At 38.5% G+C, this 25,450-nt stretch overlaps 1 protein-coding gene across 2 annotated transcripts in view; it reads right to left on the bottom strand.

Moving 5' to 3' along the window:
* Positions 1-1,398: 1,398 nt before the first annotated feature.
* The window catches only part of LOC126281445 (uncharacterized), a 56,346-nt gene continuing 32,294 nt past the window's right edge, over positions 1,399-25,450 (bottom strand). Inside the window, exons 4-5 of one of the 2 annotated variants that reach the window (XM_049980415.1) lie at positions 4,146-4,357; positions 1,399-3,126 (exon numbers count right to left, since the gene is read on the bottom strand). In XM_049980415.1, the coding sequence (XP_049836372.1) occupies positions 3,030-3,126; positions 4,146-4,357 (309 nt within the window). In that variant the 3' untranslated portion in view covers positions 1,399-3,029. The remainder of the gene's footprint in view (positions 3,127-4,145; positions 4,358-25,450) is intronic. The other variant, XM_049980414.1, reaches the window with a different exon arrangement.

Raw genomic sequence — 25,450 nt, 5'->3', positions numbered from 1 at the left:
GGTTTGTCTCATAATTCATGGACCCAAAAGATACCTGCCTGGAAGACGTGTCCATTTTACCAATAAAGTTCAAGGGAATAAACTTCTGATCCAGAATGCATATATTTTCTATGTAACACACAGAAGAGACTAAATATGACTACTCCCACCAACAATAGACAGTACGATGGTTTTCATCAATTTCAAAGAACAATTTACACATTTTTGTAGTATGTAAACTACTGATGGAAGAATTACATGTATCTGGCCCATGATATAGCAAAATATTAAAATTTTTATGATCGTAATATTACATAAAAACTGTCATAGTGGGAACGACACAAAATTTTTCATGCCTACATTTTTTGATATATAGCTGAAGTGTTCAGCTATAAACCAGAAAGATAGAAAAGAATAAGTCTCTCATAATAATGTGAAATGATGATATTGGCTGCCACATTCATTTCAGCCTTCTTTCTTGAAATGGAACATTTGGCTTTCATCATCATTTTGTTGCAAATCTACTGAGAATTGGAGAGTCTCCAAACTTTCTGAAAACACAGATGTTAATCTTTCACTGACCCCACACAACAAGAACATACAGAAGCTCTTAATAATACAGATTCACAAGCCTATATTCATTTTATATATGTGGACGGGAAATTATACTCACAGGAAATGGCTGTAACAAATTGCACAAGAAGACAGAAGTTCAATCTTATAAAATACAGATTGTTTAAGGCATTGGAAGTCAATTGCAAGCTATATCGCCATTTAAAATCATATACTATAATAATTCACAGCTGAATTATGGATACCTGGAGCACACAGGTTTCTGTGTTATACTCTCATCATAAACATAGTGCCATCCAATGTTTACATGAAATTCACCAATAGCTGTTACATTACTTTACAACATTAATAAATTATAATAAAATAAATAATTCCTTTGTACAAAGTTATTTACATTTTAGGTCTTTTTTATGTGCAAATAGGAAATTTTACACAGTACTAAATCCAGTCTATCAAACAAGCAACTTCAAATTAATGACGATGTAAATAAAACAGAAAGAAACTTCCACATGGGAAAAATATATTAAAAACAAAGATTCCAAGACTTACCAAGCAGGAAAGCGCCGGCAGACAGGCACATGAACAAAACACACAAACACACACACAGAATTACGAGCTTTCGCAACTGGCAGTTGCTTCGTCAGGAAGGAAGGAACGAGAGGGAAAAATGAAAGGGTGTGGGTTTTTAGGGAGAGGGTAAGGAGTCATTCCAATCCCGGGAGCGGAAAGACTTCCCTTAGGGGAAAAAAAGGACAGGTGTACACTCGCACACACACACACATATCCATCCGCACATACACAGACACAAGCAGACATATGAGGATATGTGTGTGTGTGTGCGAGTGTACACCTGTCCTTTTTTTCCCCTAAGGGAAGTCTTTCCGCTCCCGGGATTGGAATGACTCCTTACCCTCTCCCTTAAAACCCACACCCTTTCATTTTTCCCTCTCGTTCCTTCCTTCCTGACGAAGCAACTGCCAGTTGCGAAAGCTCGTAATTCTGTGTGTGTGTTTGTGTGTTTTGTTCATGTGCCTGTCTGCCGGCGCTTTCCCGCTTGGTAAGTCTTGGAATCTTTGTTTTTAATATAAACAAGCAACTTCATTTGATAACCGAACCACTGAATTTGAATTCAGTTTCACATACATAAAATCAACCTAACCAATGACAAAAATCTTTAGTTAACAAAGTTAGAAGTTTTAACAAAATAAAAAGTACAGTCTTTGCCAAAGACTTTTGAAGGCAAGAAACAAGTTAGTGTGTCAAAGTACCATGCCAATACACTGAAATTCACAGTCATTACTTCCACAGCAACTAGTGAAATGTCTGAGTGATGTACGATCAACTCAATATTTGCTGCTCCATTTAGGATTTTGGTGTACTTGCAAATTTAACTGGAAAATTAGAGAATGTCTTGCACAAAAATTAAGTAAATCTAAAACACCTGTTATGTGCAAACATGTCATCAACTACTTAGTAATGTGACAGCTTACAGAATCATATACCTACATAACACTGATACATAGTGATCCTTAAAAAATTAATACAGCAGTAAATAAAGTTTTAGTGCAAGATATATGAACATTTTTCTTCTATTTCTACAAATAGGTATCTCATGGATTAGATACAAAAGTACATCATCATACCATATTCTCTTCAGCATTAATTTAAAAAATGACATTTTCAGAAAGAGATGCTGACTGTGGTATTCAGAATTTTTTTGTCTTCTTTTGACAGATGGCTCTAAATTAAAACTAAAGGAATGATCTATACATTGCATGCTTCATTAAAAGAGAAAACAACAACATTCAAAACTTTGAAGGCCACACTGAAACCACCATAAAAGCATTTGCAACTGCATGTACAATGACAAATATAACTGTAACACTGAGGGTGAGAAACACAAGATACTACAGAAAAAATGCTAAAAATAACTACAACACCGACTGATACGAGTAAATGTTTAGGTTAGTTACACCATTAAAATGCAAAATACAGGAACTAAAAAAAGCACTCATTTGCATTTCACAACTGATTTAATTTACACTGATGAAGCCTTCACCAACTCTCCAATGTTAGCTGAAATTTTTACACAAAACAATAAAAGTTATTACACTTCTTTTATTTTGCTCCTCATGAAGATATATAGGATTAATGCATACTAATAATGATGAAATGCTTAAATGCTGAATTCATGTTTTACTAATAAATGTTCTTATTTGTCCTGAAGTCCTGGGTATCTACACATCACAAAAATTAGCTGTACTGTTACACAGTTTGGTGATGAAGACTGTAACACAATATATGGGCAAGAGAGACAAACTGTCAGTACTTTAAATAAATTCACATGAGTAAGCATTAAATATTTTGAAATGATCTGTTTTTGATTAGAGCTCAAATAATTTTATGAATGGCTGGTGCTGCCATGCACTTCTATAACAATGAAATCGATATTTATGTGAAAGTGATACTTGCTCATTCTACATATTTTCAGGTATAACATCAGGTATAAGATATGTTGTTAAGTCATTTATATCATCCACAAACTTAACTTTTCTGGAAGTGTTCTCATCCAACCTGCAAAACGAAAACGAGGAAAATCGTTTATCAGTCTGATCTGATTTCAAACAAGTCTTTTATATTTATCACACGATTTTATCTAACAGGTGAATATTGAAGCAGAATTTATTATAAAAATAAATTATTTTATTATCTGCATTTTAAGAATATTAGTGAACAGTTGTGATGTTTCTAGACACACAAAATATCAGCTTTCTTACTGACTAAGTCAACATACAGAAAACTGCTGCTTTTCAAAGATGTACTGTACATGATGGAAGAACAACACAACAAAAGCAGAGTGACAGAACAGGAGAAAGGAAATAAAATACATTATGGAAGCTGGTTTTGTTAAATTTCTCAAAACCCAACAATTAAAATCTACCACAATGTCCACGTATACACCACACGTCAAATATATTTTATACAGCTTCACATTCACAATGACACTACTGTCAATGGACATGGAGTTGAGGAAGAGAGGTTACCAGTCTGTCACAATTTATGGAATTACCTTTAGTGGAAATACGAATGGCATATTAAAAGCATCAATAATTGTTGTGACTCCCCGATCTTTCTAAGTGCCGCCGCACAGCTACTTGCGTCCTATACATGCGGCGCTGTCTGCCAGCTATGCAGCAGCAGCGCTACCTAAGCGACCAGCCAGCCAGCGGCTGCTAGACTTGGACTCGGTTATGATTTGACTGTTAAAGTGTACAAACGTTTTACTGTGTTTACTTGATCTGTGACTTTCATGTATTGCGTCTTCCTTGAAATATATTTGTTCAACTTGAAGTTATTACAATAATGAGACAGGGGCACTCTTAGAATATGAAATTAGTGTAAAACAAACAGACACACACACCACAAAAAGAAAAGTTTGCAATAATTACATACCACAGCAGGTGGATAGCTAAAAGCAAACATACTTTGAAAGTGAATAGAAATAAAGAGGCAACTAAACATAAATTACAGTGCACAGCACAATTCATTTTTGGCAGTTGTGCCTAAGAGGCCAGCAGGGCAGAGACACATACCATCCCCTAATGACTGGCCAGCAGGTGGAGAAGACTGCTGGTGCATTCAGGATCAAGCAAATGCCCAGCCGTTCAGGGTAGTGCTTGCTCAGAAGCCATATGAGGTTCTTGATTAGCTGGTAGTCCATGCACGTTATTCCAAAGTCCTTCAAGTCAAATATTATGCACAAGTTGTCTATCACCTCCTCAAAGCATCTCTTGCATGCGTCTTCCTAAAACACAAACAGTAAGCAGAGTCTAATTTCTTTGGACCACAGCATTGGAAACTGTTGGGATAATACAGGTGCAGCACAGATAATACAGGTGAGACAAATGGAGCACAAGTTAGCTATGTAGTCGATTGCACATACCACTGCCTATCGTTTTAAACAATGAAAAATCCAGGATGGAATGTAACAATATTATGAGAAGAAAAGTTGCCATTCACCATATAGCAGAGATGCTGAGTTGCAGATAGGTACAGCAACAAGACTGTTACAAATAAAGCATTCAGCCAGTAAGGCCTTTGTCAAAACCAGATGACGGACACACACACACACACACAAAATGTGTGCAAGCTGTGTGTGTGTGTGTGTGTGTGTGTGTGTGTGTGTGTGTGTGTGTGTGTGTGTGTGTGTGTGCTGTCTATTTTTGACGAAGGCCTTACTGGCCAAAAGCTTTATTTGTGATAGTCTTATTGTTGTACCTATCTGCGACTCAGTGTCTCTGCTGTATGGTGAGAGGCAATATTATGAAAAGGAAAGTTGCCAATCATTTTACATTTTTAACTTGCTAAATTTTCTCTCTGCCTATGATATCAAATAAACACATTAAAAAACTCGTGAAAAACAGCAAAAAACTTTAAAAGGAAGCAAACTTACTGGGAGTGTTGTTTAATTCATACAGTTTTTATGTTAAACTTTGCACTTCATGTCATCGGAAGTCTCCAGGACAAATAAATCAGTAAGTTAACATATTGTGTCAGTATTATTTACTAATGTGTTCCAGGAAAACATTTTGGAGGACGTTAACTATTACAATGAAAGTCTGCATACAGAACACACATGCATACCTCATGCACAATTTTCTTGCAGATGTACCGTTGAAATGTTAGAAGTTTCTAAGACTATTACATGTTACATAGCATACATAATAATTTAATAACCCATCATGGTTCAAAAGACAAAGAATGTTTTCATTATTATAGTTCCATGACCAAAAAAAGCTAGTTTGCATTTGGTGATGAAATAAATGTTCAATGTTTTTGCAAGTGATTTACTGAGCCTCGCAGATACCAAAATTAGTTTAAATACCTAGCTTATGATACATATACTAAAAAACACATCAAATCCTGAATGAGGTTTTCACTCTGCAGCGGAGTGTGCGCTGATATGAAACTAGCTGGCAGATTAAAACTGTGTGCCCGACCGAGCCTCGAACTTGGGACCTTTGCCTTTCGCGGGCACGTGCTCTACCATCTGAGCTACCGAGCACAACTCACGCCCGGTACTCATAGCTTTACTTCTGCCAGTATCTTGTCTCCTACCTTCCAAACTTTACATAAGCTCTCCTGCGAACCTTGCAGAACTAGCACTCCTGAAAGAAAGGATACTGTGGAGACATGGCTTAGCCACAGCCTGGGGGATGTTTCCAGAATGAGATTTTCACTCTGCCACTTGCCCGCGAAAGGCAAAGGTCCCGAGTTCGAGTCTCAGTTGGGCACACAGTTTTAATCTGCCAGGAAGTTTCATATCAGCACACACTCCGCTGCAGAGTGAAAATCTCATTCTGGAAACATCCCCCAGGCTGTGGCTAAGCCATGTCTCCACAGTATCCTTTCTTTCAGGAGTGCTAGTTTTGCAAGGTTCGTAGGAGACCTTCTGTATGTAAAGTTTGGAAGGTAGGAGACGAGATACTGGCAGAAGTAAAGCTGTGAGTACTGGGCGTGAGTTGTACTCGGTAGCTCATTTGGTAGAGCACTTGCCCGCGAAAGGCAAAGGTCCCGAGTTCGAGGCTCGGTCGGGCACACAGCTTTAATCTGCCAGGAAGTTTCACATCAAATCCTGTAAAAAATCTTTATTTATAAATCTATAGCTTATTCAGAGGAAGAGGATAATGTATCTAACAGTGTTAAATTACATTTTTTTCTTTATTGTATTTGTTCACTTGTAAATATGCAACAAGTATTGTTGAAGGATACAGCCAACTACAAAAAGTTGGAGACATAAAATGCAGACGTGACAGTCACACATGTGTTCTGTGTTTATTTGTGAGTGGGCACAGCCATTATCAACCTAGCTCGGCTGTCTGACAACTAAAGAGAGGTGAGCTTTAGTCGGGCTGTGAGCTGAAGAACCTACAGACAGCACCAATAGACAGTGGCACATCTGAAACGAAGTCATTGGGGGACATAGTTGGAATGTGAAACATCTGTATCCTCGCCCTAGTGCTGGTAACACATGCTGGATGGAAACCTGCAGCTTCTGGCCGTTTTAAGAAGGCAGCATCCATAGAGGTCTCAAAACATAGTTTAAACATGAAAATATTCTATATAAAAACGAATGCAGACTAACTACACAAAAACCAATAGCATCATTTTAAAGAGAAAATTAAGATGATTTCACTGATAGTTATCTGCCTTTAAGGATACAGTGTACTTTTTCGGCTTAATATAATGTAAAAATCAACACCTACTTCTTTCAGGCACTCTTTATTAAGTATATGTTTTACAGGTGTTTTGTTGATACCAGGTAATGCTGCACATTTTCTAAACAAATCAGAAGTATTTTGAATATTTATGAACCTGCTTATGGTTATTAAAAAAAATTACAAAGAAACTGATGCAATTCTTTTTCCAAAATGCTTCCTCAAATTGAGGTATCTTTTAATCCAATGTTATACATTCGAAGGAGACCTAATTTTTACCAGATATGCACGACATGATGGCTGAGGTACTGGACCTATTTAATTCCACCTATTATGTATATTACAAAGATAAAAAAATATCACATTTTACACTTTAATTTTTTTCCTAATAAAAATTTTTGTTTCAATAATTTAGTTGATTCTGCAATAAAGCTTAGGTCTACTACATAAGTATGGACTATTGCAAGTTCTAGAAAAAAAATAGAGCAATGTTTTATAAACTCTAGGAAATATTTGTACCTGGATTCTGAAAAAAGACAACTTGTAGGAAATTGTGAATGAAGATATGAATCCAATTAAATTGTGCCCCAGAACATTCCTGAAGCATAGTCTTCATCCTGCAGCATTTCTTCATCTTCAAGCTTCCTCTTGACATTCCTTTTAGCACTTCTTGTTTCTTTGGTAACTTGAAGACCAAATCTTCCAGCTTCATGCATCCATTATCTGTCACATGCAACCAATCGATCGGTAATCTTTTCAATGTGAAATGGTTGAAACTTTCATCTGTATTCAGAGTACCCCCATGAAGACATTTACTAAGGAAAACAGGGTCACTCAGGTCTCTAAAAATTGGTTTTATTTCATTCATAATAGGCTAAGGAACAGAATGCTTTTGATGGTATATCTGACCACTTTCTTTTGCTTTTTGGTAACCACATCAAGAATCTGTTTCCTTTAGGGCAAAGTCCGCGAAAAGGGTGGTCATCTGTGGACAACCTATGAAAGTAGGTAGCCCATACAGTTTTTCTCATTGCTGAAACGTTATTCAGAGGTGCAGTTCATCTAATGGCCAGTCCATAACAACTCTGAAGAAGGTCTATTTCAGTTTCTGTCAATCTGCATCCGCCAGACAGAGATTTTCCATCAGACAGCTACTTTCCTAACATTTCTCTTTGTAGCTTTCTCAATCTAGCACCTATCCTCTTTTGCACATGTCCACAACACTCTAGTTTTGTTACCAAGGTACCACCATAAACATTGAACTAATTAATTTCACTGAAAGCTTTAGAGTCCCCATCACCTAGATAATTCGTATATCTAACATTATAAATAGGCACTGAACTCTGAAATATTTGTAGAGCTGCATCAGACTCCATACCTCCACTGTAACCATCATAATTCTTAGAACACTGATGTCCAGTATGTCCTTCAGTGTTACAATGGCTGGTGTGGCAGTACTTAGATAAGCACTCAACATCAACAGCTTTTTCATTCTCCAGAGAAGTAGCATTTACACCACCACTGAAGGAGCGATGTCCTCGACGTTGCCATGTCCCATCAAGTGCAACAGCAATGTCCCTGGTTCCACTAATATTTACAGTTTCTGCATGTATCATAGATGCTTTATACACCACTGTCATGGCACCTAAAAGTATTTTTATGTACCTGCTGAACCTACTGGAAGGAGGAGGAAGGGCCATCAAACCACAAAACATTTGAGCAGTCTTTTTTCCTTTTCCTATTGCATACACTAACTTCAAACTGACATCATATAAATTATGCACAATGTTTGAAGTCATTTTCTAGGTAGATTTATTGCAGGATCTACACAGAACAACTAATTTTGACAAAACCCTTTCTGCTACTTTGTTGTACAGTAATTTACAGACAGCCTACACCATCACATTGTTTACATCTCATCACTTCCTTTATCAAAGAAGACAAGATGCCCACATCAACAGCAACAAATCCACTACAAACAGTGTCATTGGTAACACAAAAATTTGAATCACCAGGACGCATGCCATGTGGGAGTTTCTTTCCTGAAGAACTGATACATAGATTACTTTCAACAGTGTGGCTTGCTTTGTTTGTGAACTGGTTACCACAGAATTTCATTTTATTGAATTTCTTGATGTTTGGCATAGTTCGTATTCATTGCATATTAAAGGATCTGTACTTCCACAAATATATGTAGCACATGGGCAACAAACATTCAGTAACACATGAACAAACTGCTTCAGCGAAACAAAAGTAAATACTAGCAAAGATAATCATTAACAGACACTAGAAACCTGCACTGTTACCAACGTATAAAATCAAAAGTATAATTGCTGGAAACAGAAAGTTCACAGTTCTTTTCGAAATAATAGTGGTTTCCGTAACAGAAATAAAGGAGGTGTGGTCGCACACATGACCGTAACTTTAAAATTTGGTATATATAGGTCATTTTTCATTTGAAACCCTATAATGTATACATTAATGTAATCAGTAAAGACTATAGAATACAGTAAAGTAATAAAAAATTTCGATTTTTCCACAATTTTTAAGTACCCTTTATCCTTAATCAGAGTAGTGGTTTTAAAGGCATTCAACTTAAAGACGTTGCATGTAAAATATATTTGAAAAATTAATACGTTTAGAACTTATAGCTGTATTGTAATAAACAAAGTGTCTATGGATAGAGCACAACACACAGTCAGAACATATTAAAGTGATTTTGATAAATGGTACACAGCTTGAACTACAAGTCAGGGTATGCATTCTGAACCACAAAAACCTGAATTTTGCCAAAAGTATTATTTAAACATCAAAAGTAGTGGCAGCAAATAATAAGTATTATGTTCTTTTTATTTTATTATTAATTTTTGGTAATGAAACTAGGCCAAGTAGTCTCAAAATGGACAAATTCATTAATATTGAGAGAACTATTTTCCTGACTAGAAATCTGCATACAGGAATGGAAAGCCGATAAAATTCTGGACTAAACTGAAGTATAATACAAGTACATACAGAAGAAATGAATAGTTTTAAACATTCCAAGAAATGAAAGTTCATCCCTTTGATTACTTTCTAAGCAAGGTCACATTTGGGGGCCATCTTTATCGTGGCATTCAGAGGATTTTCTGGCAGCCTTGAATGCGTGCACACGCGTGTGGTGTGTGTGTGTGTGTGTGTGTGTGTGTGTGAGAGAGAGAGAGAGAGAGAGAGAGAGAGAGAGAGAGAGAGAGAGAGAGAGAGAGAGAGAGAGGGGGGGGGGGGAGGGGTTGGGGGGGGGGGGATCTGCAAACGATTTTGACCATGTCATCTTTGGGATTTATTATTTTCATGTCCAGTACCATGAAATACTTAGAACATTTTCAACCAATCTTGGAGGCTGGAACATGAAATATTTTCAACTTTAAAATTGTTTGCAAACAGTTGTAAGGATTGGGACTTGTATTTTTTTCACATCCAGTATCGTGAAATATTTAGAATATTGTTAATGTGATGTAATTGGATAGATAAAAAGATCTACTCACCAAACAGTGACAGAATACACACATAACAGAAGGTTATAATTGTGCATGATTTTGGGGCAAGTGACACCTTCTTCAGGTAGAAGGGTGGAAGGGGAAGGAAGAGGGTTGAAGGAAAAGGACTGTAGAGGTCTAGGAAAAGGGGTAGATTTTAGGTAAGACACTCAGAACCACGGGTCAAGAGAGGCTTACCGAACGGGATGAGAAGGGAAGACTGATTGCTGGGAACTGCACCGGATGGGATTTGAAAACCTGAGGGCTTAAAAGTGCATGACAGGGTAATATGCAAGACAGAGATTACTGCTAAAACATTGTGTATGAGCTAATAAAAGTGAGAAGCTAAGTGTATTGCACATAACAGATGTGGGAGGGGGACAGGAATAAATAGATAGGTAAGAAAATGAAAGATGTAGAAAACTAAAATGGAGTGAAGAAAGAAGTAGATACTGTGAAGAAATTCTGAGATGGAAGAAATTAACATAAATTAAGGCCAGGTGGTTGTCAAGAACCAAAGACATATTGTAGAACTAGTTCCCACCTGCACAATTCTGAGAAACTGGTGACTGGGGGAAGATTACAGATCCATGTGTGGTGGCATAAGGCACTGTGGTCACGACTGTCATGCTGTAGAACATGCTCCACAACAGGATATTGAGAGTTGCCAGTATACACCCTCTGCCTATGCCCATTCATCCTAACTGCATATTATTAGATGTCGCAGGCTGTGGACATTGTCATATTTTAGTCATGTGAGCATTGAATTTATTGTTACGATTAGTTGCAGCAATCTAGACTTGCATCTTTTGAGATTAATTCTCCACTTGGAACTTTGGTTTTAAAACTTAATTTTTGAGGAATTTTCTGGAAAAGTTTGCTGATTTTATGCAAGGTAGCTGCCAGGTTAATTATAACCTTGCTCTTAAGCAGTTGTTGAGATTTTGTAAGTACCAGCTGATTTGATGATAATGTACAAAGTGAATAATTGGCATTTCTGCACTGGAATAATTCCTGCCTGCATTTCTCTGTGTGACTTATTCTAGGGTAACTGCAACATTGCAACTGACCTCTGGTCAGTAACGAAGCCACTTGCAAAGTCTATCCATGCATTTGATGCCTTTTAAATGGTTATCTTGTGAAATTCATTTAATTTTCAGTTCGTGCTATAGCATGTGGAGACTCCGAGCTATTTTATTACAAACAGCAATCCTTAAAAGTAGTCCAAAAGCCGATCACTGAGAAGTAATAAATGTCACACTGGGTCAAAACAAGAACTGCATTAAACTAAACCACCAAATATCATTATGTTAGGTTCTGCAAGTGATTCAGCTGATAAAACTAAAGAAAATATTAACTTCTCACATCAATCATCTTATCAGATCACAAACATCCTTCTCACTGAATTACACCCTTAAACAAATCCTCTTCATAAAAATAACCAACGTTTTTTTATAATACAACACAGGAAGGTAACAAACGATGTTTTCAAATTTTAGACTCTGACACAGTGCACGAAAACTTGAAAAGACTTGCAACAAGCAGCATTGCCATCATAAATAAACTGATTGCCCGTAGGTCTCTTACACCAGTTTTCTTCTTCTACAGTAAAAAATCTTGCCCTCTAATAACCTGACAAAGAGAGAAATCACCTACAACACGTGGTGAAAAATAAAACCATGACATAAGTTGCAAACTAGCCTTCACATCCTTTCACGTGTTTCTGAATACAGAATGAGTTTCATGTAAATAATGGGATTTTCTCTGTTTTGGTATTGTACATCAATGACATACATCACTTGATAGAAGCACAATGGAACTGCTAATCCATCTACATGCAGACAAATGCAAAAACACTACAGCTGGTCATGTATCCACACATGCAGCTACACAGAGGGATGAGTTGCAGTTGGATAATATTGCAGATGTCCTTTGATCATTGCAATGTGTGTCGAATTCTGGTGTCTCATGACTTTGAAATTAATTGCAATTGAAGTATAAAGCAATAAATAAAACTTTGTGGATACAGAAACTAAAAGAAGAATAAATAGTTTTTAGTTTTGGTCAGGAAAATGTTAGTAGTTGATGTGCCCATCTCTTCCATCATTAAGGAATCTATGAGAAGACCTAATACCTTGGCAGCATACATACAAAACTGATTAAATATATCAAGTAGGGCTGGTATTGATTATTAAATATCTAATATAAATATTTCTTAGGAAGTTATCTTATCCTTCCACCTCATCTTCGGTTTTCCTCCCCTTCTCGTTCCTTCAGCCTTTACATCTCCAACTCTGTTTCCAATATACTCTTCCCCTTTTCTCTGTAAGTGTCCATGCCACCTTAGTCTGCTCTCTTGTATCTTTTTCCCCATGGGTTCCACTTTCACAGCTCCTCTAAAAAATTCATTTCTAATCTTGTCCTTCCTTGTTACCCCACACATCCACCTCAGCATCCTCATTTCCGCCACTTCCATCTTCCTTTCCTGGACTACTGTGATTGGCCATGTCTCTGCCCCCTGTATTATAGCAGGCCTTACCACCGACTTGTACACTTTCCCTTTCAACCCAATGCTCACCTTCTTGTCACACAACACACCATTCATTTTCCTCCAGTTGTTCCAACCACAATTTATTCGGTGTTGTATCTCGCTTTCCAATCCTCCCTCTGTATGTACGACCCCAGGTATTTAAATTTGCAGACCTATTTCAGCTCATCATCCTGGATCTTGCAAGACCTGGTCTGCACATCCTTCAGTGCTAAATATTCTGACTTTGTCCAGCTAATTTTCATTCCTCTTTCTTCTAGTGCCTTCCTACAATCCTCCAGCTTTTGCTCAAGTCTGTCGATGCTCTGCTCACAAAGAACCACATCATCTGCAAACATCATGTTCCACGGCACTTCCTTCTTCACTTCTTTCACTAGCACATCCATAATCAGGTGAAAGAGGTAGGGACTAAGTGCAGACCCTTGAGGTAACCTTCTTTTACTGGAAACTCCTTTGTCATGCCCACACTACTTCTCACCTGTGTCACTGCTCCTCTGTACATTTCCTTCACTAACCTCACATACTTCTCTGGCACGCACTGCTCTCTCATGCTTCTCCATATTTCGTCCCTTGGGACTCTGTCATATGCTTTCTCCAAATCAATGAAAACCATATGTAGATCCGCTTGTAGCTCCCCGTGTCTCTTCACTATCCGCCTTAAAGCATGTATTACATCAGTTGTTCCTCTTCCAGGCATGAACCCAAACTGTTCTTCACACACCACAGTCTCCTTGCGTAATCTTGCTTCTATAACTCCTTCCCAAATTTTCATTGTGTGTGCCATCAGTTTAATACCTCTATAGTTACTGCAGTCCTGCACATCACCTTTCCCCTTAAATACTGGGATCAGTACACTAGTTCTCCACTCATCTGGCATATCCTCCTGTCGCCAAATCTTCTTCATTAAATCCCAGAGGAGCTCAATTCCCTTTTTACCGAGACACTTATATACGTCAATGGGGATCTGGTCTGGGCCAACCGCCTTCCCATTTTTCTTCTTTTCAACTGCCCGTTCAACTTCATCTCTATTTATATCCATCGTTAATCCTTCGTTTGCCCCTCCTTCCTCAGTTTTCACTCTTACATTTTCTTCATTCAGCAATTTCTCAAAATAATTCAACCACCTTTGGATTATTTTTCCATGGTCATGCAGAATTGTTCCTGTTTCATCTTTCATTTGTTTTATTGCTGTTAGATCCTTAGAAGCTTTATCTCTTGATTTGCCTATCCGTATCATTTGTCTCATATCCTGATTTTCCAGTAGTTGTTCATATGCCTCCCTTACTGATTCAGCTTTAGCTTTAGCCACTGTTTGTTTTGCCCTCTTCTTCGCACTTTTGTATGCTTGCCATCCGCAGCACTTCCAGACATATCCCACTTCCTCTTAGCATCTTTCTTTTCCTTCACAACTTTCTGCACCTCTTCATTCCACCGCCATGTTTCCTTATCTTTTGGCACACCTCTCCCAGGCGTTAACCCAATCACTTCCTGCCCGGTCTTCCTTATAACAACACTATCTATTTTCCACCACTCTTGCATACTCTCTGCCAATTTTACTTTTCCCAGTACTTTTTCACTAAACTCCTCTCTCAAATTTTTATCCATTATCTCCACCATTTAATTTTCCTTTCACATTGATTTATGTGCCTCTGTCTTTTACATACTTTCATCTCACAATCAGCTACAATCAACTTATGTTGTGTTGCTATTCCTTCACCGTATATGACCTTAGTATTTCGCACCTCCCCACTATTTTTCCTTCTACATAATATGTAATCAATTGGGAAGTGAATATACGGAATACAAAACTGCTTCTAAACAGAAAAATATGAACGCTCCCAAAAAGTTTGTAATTTAGCACCACTAATAATAATCTATTGTAGTTCCTCCATCCTGACATTTTCCTAACACTGCTCTGTATCCGTGGTTGTAAACTGCTTTGTCTTCGATTTTCCCGAACTATTGCTGCCTTGGTCAGTGCCAGAACTCTGGCGCTCCTTTACTAGAAGTTTCTCCTCAGTCTCCTGATGACAAAGATGAATTAAATCATCCATATAGGACTGATGAGACTACTCACAACTCTCATTGTACTCTGCCCCTCCCTTTCTTGTTGTTGTCACTGTCCACAATGGTGAATCTTTTCAGAAGATATGAGAGGAGTAAGATTTACAATAAACTTTTTTACTTATCTTTTCTTGCTCAGTTGGCTCCAGTTCTTCATGTCTAGGGATCCAGTTCTTGAGGTGAAATGGTCACATTTTATGTTCTCATGGTTCAATTGATCTAAATAATTTTGAAGGCTGTCTTTGCAGAATTTTTGTTTTCGTGATAATTTATTATCTCACATTTGCTATATCACACTGTCTTTTGAATTTTCACATTAATAAAGCCGAATTTACATTGTTCATCCAAAATACAAAAATAAGTCCAATCACATCAGAGGCATACTCACTACTACTTCACTCTGCAGTAATAACAATATTCCAAAGGGCTAATAATTTTTCTTGTTAAATTAATTTCTCTTAGTTTAGATTATTATTTTATAAATGGATCCAGAAATAAATATAACAAACAGTACTAGATTGCATAATTAATAACAGAAATTTGAAATGTGCCAAATATTTTGTAATTTCAAATGTTCCTAAAAAAAACAATTTTAACTGTACATTCAGAGCTAGTACATATCGATTGTAATAACAAAAATAAAGTAATTCCTTTTCATAAATTTTAGCCTGAAATCTAACTTATTGTGTATAAAACTATATGAAACTTTTCAGAAAAGCATCTCAGATAATACTGACATGTCCAAAATTCAAAAAATATTTCTGGTATTGACTACTACTGTTGAGCAAAAGTAATTCTACAGGATGATGTCCCTTTACAATGGTGTGAGGGATTTTTACGTGCGTGCGTGAGGTGCACCAATTGCAACAGATTATACGTTGCTGCTACAATGCAATTTCTTTTATAATTTTTGTTCACCTACCTCTTTACAGCGGTAGATCTTCACACATGAAACTCCTGACTGCAGCTACTTACGAGATCACAGAAAAGCAGTGTTGAGGAAACTGTAACCTCATAGCTACACGCCGGAGGCCGCTATAAGTAACATTTGCTGAAAATTTTCTATGTACTTCAAAGAAATGATTCGGAAAGAGGATGTCACTCGTACTTTAAACATGAAGTTCAAATTTAAACCTTGAAAGATATTTATTGCCGTTAAGCAATATCATCAGCCCACATTTACGAAAATTACTAAAGTTTCTGCTCACAGTTATCACCATACCTAAAACAGCCAGAACTTTTACCTTCCCAAATTCCTAAACCAATTACTTGTAACACAGTCAATGATCGGCCAATTACTTCTGCACACAATATTCAGTGGTTGTCTTTAGTTATAGTTTATGCTCGCCATAAAATACTCAGTAAGAATATATTCAGTACCACCATGCTATATAATTCAAAGTTCACTCATGATTTTTATTGGAACGAATTATCATAACACTCTAAAGTTTTCATAAACAGTTTCTGACCACTACCAGATACCATTAGCACTGGACCATAATTCGGAAGTCATTCAAGACTTCATCTTACACATAATGCGAAAAGTCACATCCAGCATAACCACCTCCAATCAAAGCTAGCTCGCGACTCCTCTCTCACTCTCCCACACTCAAAACTATATCTCCACACTAGGCAGCCAACCGTCTCACTTCTCATAGGCTGTCAGCACTTACTACCATGAGAACTCACTTCTATGGCACGGCTTGCGCCAAAATCTAGCAAGCACCAACCACTTCTCTAGGCTCATTAACGTCATCAAATTAAGTAACACAAAACTCTCTAATTAAATAAACAAAACAAAATGAACTATAAACTTTACTCTATATCTGGAAATTTATTATGTAGTCACGAATGTTCTGGCTGTCTTATACATAAGCATACATACTTGGACATCCGACATTCACTAGAAGGGGAACCACTAGTGGATTCGTTCCCACGTTACAGAGTTAGAACACTTGCCGGTCCCTGTAGAGAATTACATGAATGATTTTTAATACTGCCGAACGTCCCACATACTCTCACGCACGCATTCTCATTCACACACACCCTAACACACAATACACATATTTACTTACAATTCTTGAAATTATTATTATAGAAAAGTCACAGAGGTTTCCTGAAACTAAAAACTTTCCAAATTTATATATGAACACTGAAAGTGTTATCAGATCATTGTACATAGTCACTGAAGGTGAACTATTACATCACTGTATTTATTTAAATTCTTGACTGTCGGAAAATTACGTTTTTTTTTATGGGATTTTATTAACTTCCAAACTACAACTATTTTTTATCTCAGACTTTGGCATATTGTTTGTTTTCACAACAGGAGGTGGTACATCAAATATGACGTTCCTCAGGTTATTTCTTTATTAGTTATTAATATTTTTAATTTCGTATAATGTAAGTGGCCTGTCAGCGCTACTCCACTGCTCTCACACGTGCATCTGCAGGACACAACTCATCCGTTACTGACCGTAAAATACTCTACCGGCTTACATTGCAGCCCACATACATTCTGAAGTAAAGCTTTTAATAGACAAATGGGCAATTGCGCACTAGTTGCGACGCCACAATGGGAAAGCTCATCTTCGTTCCTAACCACTACACTTGGGCAGAGCAAGTATCAAATAACATGAAAAGGTGAGCAGAGAAGAGCTACTTCAGATAAATAGCACATGCTGTAGTGAGAAAACAGTAATTAATGCATATGATGCCTACTTTGATTCTCGTCTTAGATATTGAGGCACCTTGTGGGGAAACTCTAAAACAGCTAATAGGACTTTTAAACTACAAGAAAGGGCCATTAGAATTTTGTTTGGGTGCAAGCCTAGAGACTCTTGTAAACCACTGTTTAAGAAATCTGGTATTCCTCCATTACCAATGTGTACATTATGGAAACCCTATTATTTTTTAAAATAAATATAATACATAAGCACAACCACCTAACCTTTGTGCACATCGTTGTTTACCAACCCAAGTTCACCACAGGATCAATATAGCCCAGCTTTAACCAACACTTTTTCGCCTTTTTTTCACATCAGATCTCCAGTTGCTTTCTAGTTCACATTTCTCTCTCCCCATATATTTTTATTTTCATTTTCATTTCAGCCTCATGTTACACTTTCCACCTCTTAATACCATGTCACCCTCACAACACCCCTACAACGACCCCATTAAGTTTTATTGACATTCTCTCCGCAAACATGCCAGATTACGCTCCCATATTTTATTTTCTCAGGCTTGTCTGACATTTAGCATTACCCCCAAAGGCCTCACACCACACTTAAAGTTTCCATCTCTGGCTGCAACCCTTCTTTCCATCAGTCCCTATACCAGTTCCAAACTGAACAATCCATTACCCTCAACCACCTAATCCTTCACCTACACATCAACTCAGCCAATGAATACACCCGTTAACTCCTATCCTTAATAAAAGTCCTCAATCTCTCCTCTCCCACATCCACACCGGCTGTTCAGAGAATCCTCATACAGGCCAACTGCAAATTAGAACAGCATGCCATCCTTCACCTCAAAAAACTATCCAATCTCCTGGTTTCCCACTTCCGGAAAGGCAACTCACTCACCCTTCACAACCTTTGCAGAAAACCTCAACCTCCTCTCATTGCACACAGACCCACTCTCTCCCATCTACTCAATCTCCCACTTCCAGCTCCACTCCCCCCAAAACCTCAAAATTCCAATCAACACAATCTGAAACCACAATACCCTAATTCAGTAGTTAACCTTTCCTACAAACCTCTCTCCCAATCCGAAACCTCTGTCCTATCCAAAGGCCTCACCTTCAGCCCCACTCCCAGATTCAACCAAACAGCCCTCGTCAAAGATTTACTGTCCTACACTCGTATTCTCTGCTGGAAATATCACTTTGCCACGAAGAAAAATGATCCTAATCCTACTCCTAATGATCCAACTTGATCCAAATTGAACCCTGCCTGGAACAGTTCCATCCTCCATCACAGCAGGACCCACATCCTCTTCCTCAAAATCACCCTCTCCAAACCTTCCAGGAATTTCTGACTTCCAGCCTTGCCTCTCAACCCTTCTTAAAATACCTTAATCCTACTCCCAACAACAACACTGCTGAAGCCCAGGCTATCCATGATTTGAAGGCTGACCAATCCATCGTCATTCTTCCGGTGGACAAGGGTTCCACGACCGTGGTACAAGATCGTTGGGAGTATGTGGCTAAGGGACTGTGTCAGCTTTCAGACAACATTACATACAAAGTTTGCCAAGGTAATCCCATTCCTGATGCCAGGTAGAGCTTCAAGAAATCCTCAGAACCTTAGGCCCCCTACAAAACCTTTCACCTGACTCCAACCTCCTGATCCCACCAACACCCCGCACCCCTACCTTCTTCCTAAAATTCACAAACCCAATCATCCCGGCCGCCCCATTGTAGCTGGTTACCAAGCCCCCACAGAACGTATCTCTGCCTACGTAGATCAACACCTTCAACCCATTACATGCAGTCTCCCATCCTTCATCAAAGACACCAACCACTTTCTCGAATGCCTGGAATCCTTACCCAATCTGATACCCCCGGAAACCATCCTTGTAACCATTGATGCCACTTCCTTATACACAAATATTCTGCACGTCCAGGGCCTCGCTGTGATGGAGCACTTCCTATCACGCCGATCACCTGCCACCCTACCTAAAACCTCTTTCCTCATTGCCTTAGCCAGCTTCATCCAGACCCACAACTTCTTCACTTTCGAAGGCCAGACATACCAACAATTACAGGGAACAGCCATGGGTACCAGGATGGCCCCCTCGTACGCCAACTTATTCATTGGTCGCTTAGAGGAAGCCTTCTTGGTTACCCAGGCCTGCCAACCCAAAGTTTGGTACAGATTTATTGATGACATCTTCATGATCTGGACTCACAGTGAAGAAGAACTCCAGAATTTCCTCTCCAACCTCAACTCCTTTGGTTCCATCAGATTCACCTGGTCCTACTCCAAATCCCATGCCACTTTCCTTGACGCTGACTTCCACCTGTCCAATGGCCAGCTTCACACGTCCGTCCACATCAAACCCACCAACAAGCAACAGTACCTCCATTATGACAGCTGCCACCCATTCCATATCAAACGGTCCTTTTCCTACAGCCTAGGCCTTCGTGGAAAACGAATCTGCTCCAGTCCTGAGTCCCTGAACCATTACACCAACAACCTGAAAACAGCTTTCACATCCCGCAACTACCCTCCCGACCTGGTACAGAAGCAAATAACCAGAACCACTTCCTCATCCCCCCCAAACCCAGAACCTCCCACAGAAGAACCACAAAAGTGCCCCACTTGTGACAGGATACTTTCCGGGACTGGATCAGACTCTGAATGTGGTTCTCCAGTAGGGATACGACTTCCTCAAATCCTGCCCTGATATGAGATCCATCCTTCATGAAATCCTCCCCACTCCACCAAGAGTGTCTTTCCGCCGTCCACCTAACCTTTGTAACCTCTTAGTTCATTCCTATGAAGTCCCCAAACCACCTTCCTTACCCTCTGGCTCCTACCCTTGTAACCGCCCCCAGTGTAAAACCTGTCCCATGCACCCTCCCACCACCACCTACTCCAGTCCTGTAACCAGGAAGGTGTACACAATCAAAGGCAGAGCCACGTGTGAAAGCATCCACTAGATTTACCAACTGACCTGCCTACACTGTGAAGCTTTCTATGTGGGAATGACCAGCACATCTTGGCACAGTGTTACACTGTCCGGGTTATCTGGATACTTCCCACTAACACCAACCTGTCAGAACTCAGGAGATGGGAACTTGCCCTTCAGTATATCCTCTCTTCTCGCTATCCGCCAGGCATCAACCTCCGCTAATTTCAATTTGCTGCCGCTCATACCTCACCTGTCTTTCAACATCATCTTTGCCTCTGTACTTCCACCTCGACTGACATCTCTGCCCAAACTCTTTGCCTTTACAAATGTCTGCTTGTGTGTGTGTGTGTGTGTGTGTGTGTGTGTGTGTGAGAGAGAGAGAGAGAGAGAGAGAGAGAGAGAGAGAGAGAGAGAGAGAGAGAGAGAGAGAGTGCGTGCGCGCGGGGGTGTATACCTGTCCTTTTTCCCCCCTAGAGTAAGTCTTTCCGCTCCTGAGATTGGAATGACTCCTTACCCTCTCCCTTAAAACCCACACCCTTTTGTCTTTCCCTCTTTCCTGAAGAAGCAACTGCCGGTTGCGAAAGATTGAATTTTGTGTGTATGTTTGCGTTTGTTTGTGTGTCTACAACCTGCCATCGCTTTCATTTGGTAAGTCACATCATCTTTCTTTTTAGATGTATTTTTCCCACGTGGAATGTTTCCCCCTATTATATTCATATCATTAATTTATGAAGTGTGTTATATAAATACTTATGTATAAAGTGTATTATTGTAACCTTAAATACATATGCCTAGAAATGACTTTCAGCTGTATAACTTGGCTTCTCCAATGTCTTATGCATGATCTGGTCAATAGGAACAATAAATACAACGGCGACAACGACAACAGCAACGGCATTTGAATGGAGCCACTAATAGCACACAAGCATAAAAGGTCGCCCAGTGACACTGAGTGAGAAGATGTATCTGTGCTAGGAGACGCCAAAAACAGATAAAATACATAACATAAATTGCTCAGAATGCAAACTGCACCAGACAGCAGTTAAATCTCAAGGTTTTTTGACTCATTACCAGTATCCCCAGATATGACACACACACAAGCGCAAGCGCAAGCGCACACACACGCACGCACGTGCACATGCACACACACGCACGCACGTGCACATGCACACACACACACACACGCGCATGCACGCACGCACGCACGCACATGCACACACACACACACACACACACACACACACACACCAATTACAGGGTAATAAGTATTATGTTGTGAGCATTGTGCTACTTATCCAAAATGTGGAGAATCAGATAATTATAGTCATAAAATTTATGCTTTTATAAATTGGCAATAAATAAAGACAGCTGTGATATAAAGTGTTGGACACTGTGTAAAATCTGAAAGCACCACCATGTTTCAAGCATTTTGTGTGCTGTAGTGCAATCTGTTTTCTTATTTTTGCCGTGAGAATAATGATTTGTGAGGTCCCAAAATGAGTGGAGTGAAAATGTGCATCTATCCACTTACAGTGTATAGCACCAACATTTATCACATCAGAGTGCTCAGTCTCTTTCTACTTCAGAATGTTACAGCTGAAGTTGTGCCCAGGGAGGAGGGCATACACGGTCATATCGACACAATTGAGGGTGCTGCGTGGGGAATTTTGTATAACTAAATTCTTTAGTGCTTAATGATGTGAGTACCTTATTTCATTTCTCTTCAGCTTTTCAGTCTAACATACTCATTCACGGTTGTCAAGAAGGCCACACTGATACAATCCATACAAAATTTCAGTCTCTGTGCCTCCACTGCCTACAAATGTGCCATAAGAATAATACATGGTGTTCACCCGCAATTATCATTAAGGAGTTGGGCATTCTGACTGCTGCTTCACAGTATGTTTATTCCCCCACTACAGTTCAAAAGGAACAGTGAGGTTCATAATTACAAAACTAGAAGAAAAAATGGTACTCATTACTCAATATTAAGGATGTCTTTAACACAGAAAGGGGTACACAATGCTGCAACAAAAATTTTTGACCACTTACCCAGCGATATAAAGTGTCTAACACACAGCACGGTAAAATGACAACTCCTTCTGTTCCTTAGAAGGATTACTAAGTTTGTAATGTGTAAAAGATGGTGGGTAGGAATTGCTAACTCAATCTGTATATCTTGTTTTCATTTTGGGGAAGGAAATAAAAAAAGGTTATGTTTAGAGTACAAATAGATGTACTTACTAATTTTTAAAATGAATGTAAAGTGACTCATTCCACATCATGACGATTTATCGTGCAGAATGATCTGTGGAACATGAAAGTAACTAACAAACAAAAGAAAAAATAAAGAACAGTTTGATGATGCATTTACCAGAGTAGTTAAGTACTGCTCACAGTGCCTAGAACCACTGACATTTTTAATAAACCAGTCTATGGAAGTCCTGAGTCCCTCAAAGCCCGTAAAGCGATTTCTTTTCCATAGTCATAGGTCAACCAAGTCAGCAACTGCAAATTTCATGAGACACACAATGGCAGCTTTAAATGACCAAAAGAATGTTTGGGTTTGTTCCTAGATCTAACCAAAGCTTTTTATGTGTGTGTCATGTTGTGACGAAGCAAGTTGAGATTTTTTTAAATTCCCCTCCTGTTTTGCCACCTGCCTCCTTAAAATCCATTTTTTCACTTTTAACTAATTACCATTAACATATGAGAGTATAGTCTGCATTTCCATAAAAGAGAAAGAATGGTTCCTGGTTTAACGAATATAACACAAGGTTTAATTGTGTGCTTAGTTTTATGCAAGTAACTGATTCTCTAATTTATTTTGACTATTCCCAGTTAGTATCTTTTGTTATAGGGTGAAATCAGTAATTGTTTCATAACTTAAATTCTATTGTTGGCTTATGAACAAATATAAATTATGTACTAATTATAGACATTTAGAGGAACAACTAATAGTATTCTTAAAAGATCTATTTGGCTCTATTTGAAACCATGTTATCAAAGGCAGCCCTGAATTAATCCTGAAATAATTAACAGTTTTGTCAAAAGTATTGTTTGCGTAACGATAGCTGTTAATTTCATCATTTAAACAGATAATTCAGCTTAACCTCCTCAGTAGAAGAAACAGCTAAAAAGAAGGATTTTTTTGGATATATTCAGATAATTTAATGAGTTAAGTTTTAATTGTTATTTCTGTAAATTAAACATCAAACAATGTGTAGTTTCAGTGCCTATTATTGTGAGGAAATATAAGGACCAGATTTTTGGTCCTGACACAGTCAGTCCATGGCCGACTTTCAGACATGGAACCCATTTTGGTTAGATCAACAACAATGCATCCACTTAACTGTGAAATAAGTATTACACCAATAGGCCATGTGTTAAAAGCAATGACAGTGTCCGTTCCAATTTATCTGAAAGACTGTGAAATGTGTGGTTAGGTTTTTACTGCTCATAGATGTTCAACAGTAAACTATTGTAGCAGTATGTGGATGTTTGCCTGCAACCTATTAATGAGGCTTATCGAAAGTTTTAAACAATAGTGCACTCGCCATACAACTGTGTACTATGGGGAGGGGGTTGTGAACAGTGAAAGTAAAGAACTGTGAAACACAAATGTGCACCTGTCTACTATATCACTGAAGTAGTCAGTGTCAAACTTCCAAATCATATTTTTAGGCCAGTGTAGCAACACAGTACGTCAACACCAAGGACAGCAAATGAAGAAACAAAGCAGGCGAACATCACAATGTTACACTGTAGCAGAAACTTGATCAATATGACATGAGAGAACACTGCTGACATTATACAATCCTTTGTAAAATAAAAGCCCACTGCTTTTCATTCTTTACATAAATGATATGAGTGCACCATCATCAATACTGATGATACACCTCTATTAGCTACTGATAGCACTAAGAATGAACTGGATAACAGACATGCTCTGAATACAGAAAATGCAACACGGTCTTTTAGCAGCATCTCTCTCTCTTTTTTTTTGTCATGATCTTCAGTCCAGAAACTGGTTTGCTGCAGTTCTCCATGCTGTTCTATCCTGTACAGGCTTCATCATCTCCCAATACCTACTGTAACCTACATCCTTCTGAATCTGATTAGTGTATTCATCTCTTCGTCTCCCTCTATGATTTTTACCCTCCATGCTGCCCTCCAATACTAAATTGGTGGTCCCTTGATGTCTCAGAACATGTCCTACTAACCGGTTCCTTCTTTTAGTCAGATTGTGCCACAATTTCCTCTTATCCCCAAATTCTATTCAGTACCTCCTCATTTGTTATGTGATCCAGCCATCTAATCTTCATCAGTCTTCCATAGCACCACATTTCGAAAGCTTCAATTCTCTTCTTATCTAAACTATTTATCGTCCATGTTTCACTTCCATACATGGCTACACTTCGTACAAATACTTTCAGAAACAACTTCCTGACACTTAAATCTATACTCGATGCTAAAAAATTTCTCTTCTTCAGAAACGCTGTCCTTGCTAGCCAGTCTCCATTTTATATCCTCTCTACTTCGACCATCATCAGTTATTTTATTTCCTAAACATAAAAAAACTCATTTACTACTTTAAGTGTCTCATTTCCTAATCTAATACCCTCAGCATCATCTGACTTCATTCAACTACGTTCCATTATCCTCATTTTGCTTTTATTGATGTTCATCTTATATCCTCCTTTCAGGACACTGTCCATTCTATTCAACTGCTCTTCCATGCCCTTTGCTGTCTCTGACAGAATTACAATGTCACCTGCAAACCTCAACGTTTGTATTTCTTCTCCATGGATTTTAATTCCTAATTGAAAGTTTTCTTTTGTTTCCTTCACAGCTGGCTCAATAAACAGATTGAATAACATCGGGGATAGACTACAACCCTGCCTGTCTCACTCCCT

This window comes from Schistocerca gregaria, chromosome 7, assembly GCF_023897955.1.
Source record: "Schistocerca gregaria isolate iqSchGreg1 chromosome 7, iqSchGreg1.2, whole genome shotgun sequence".
Classification (NCBI taxonomy): Eukaryota; Metazoa; Arthropoda; class Insecta; order Orthoptera; family Acrididae; genus Schistocerca; species Schistocerca gregaria.
Note: the sequence above shows the minus strand (reverse complement) of the source record. Positions and strands in the feature narration are given on the sequence as shown.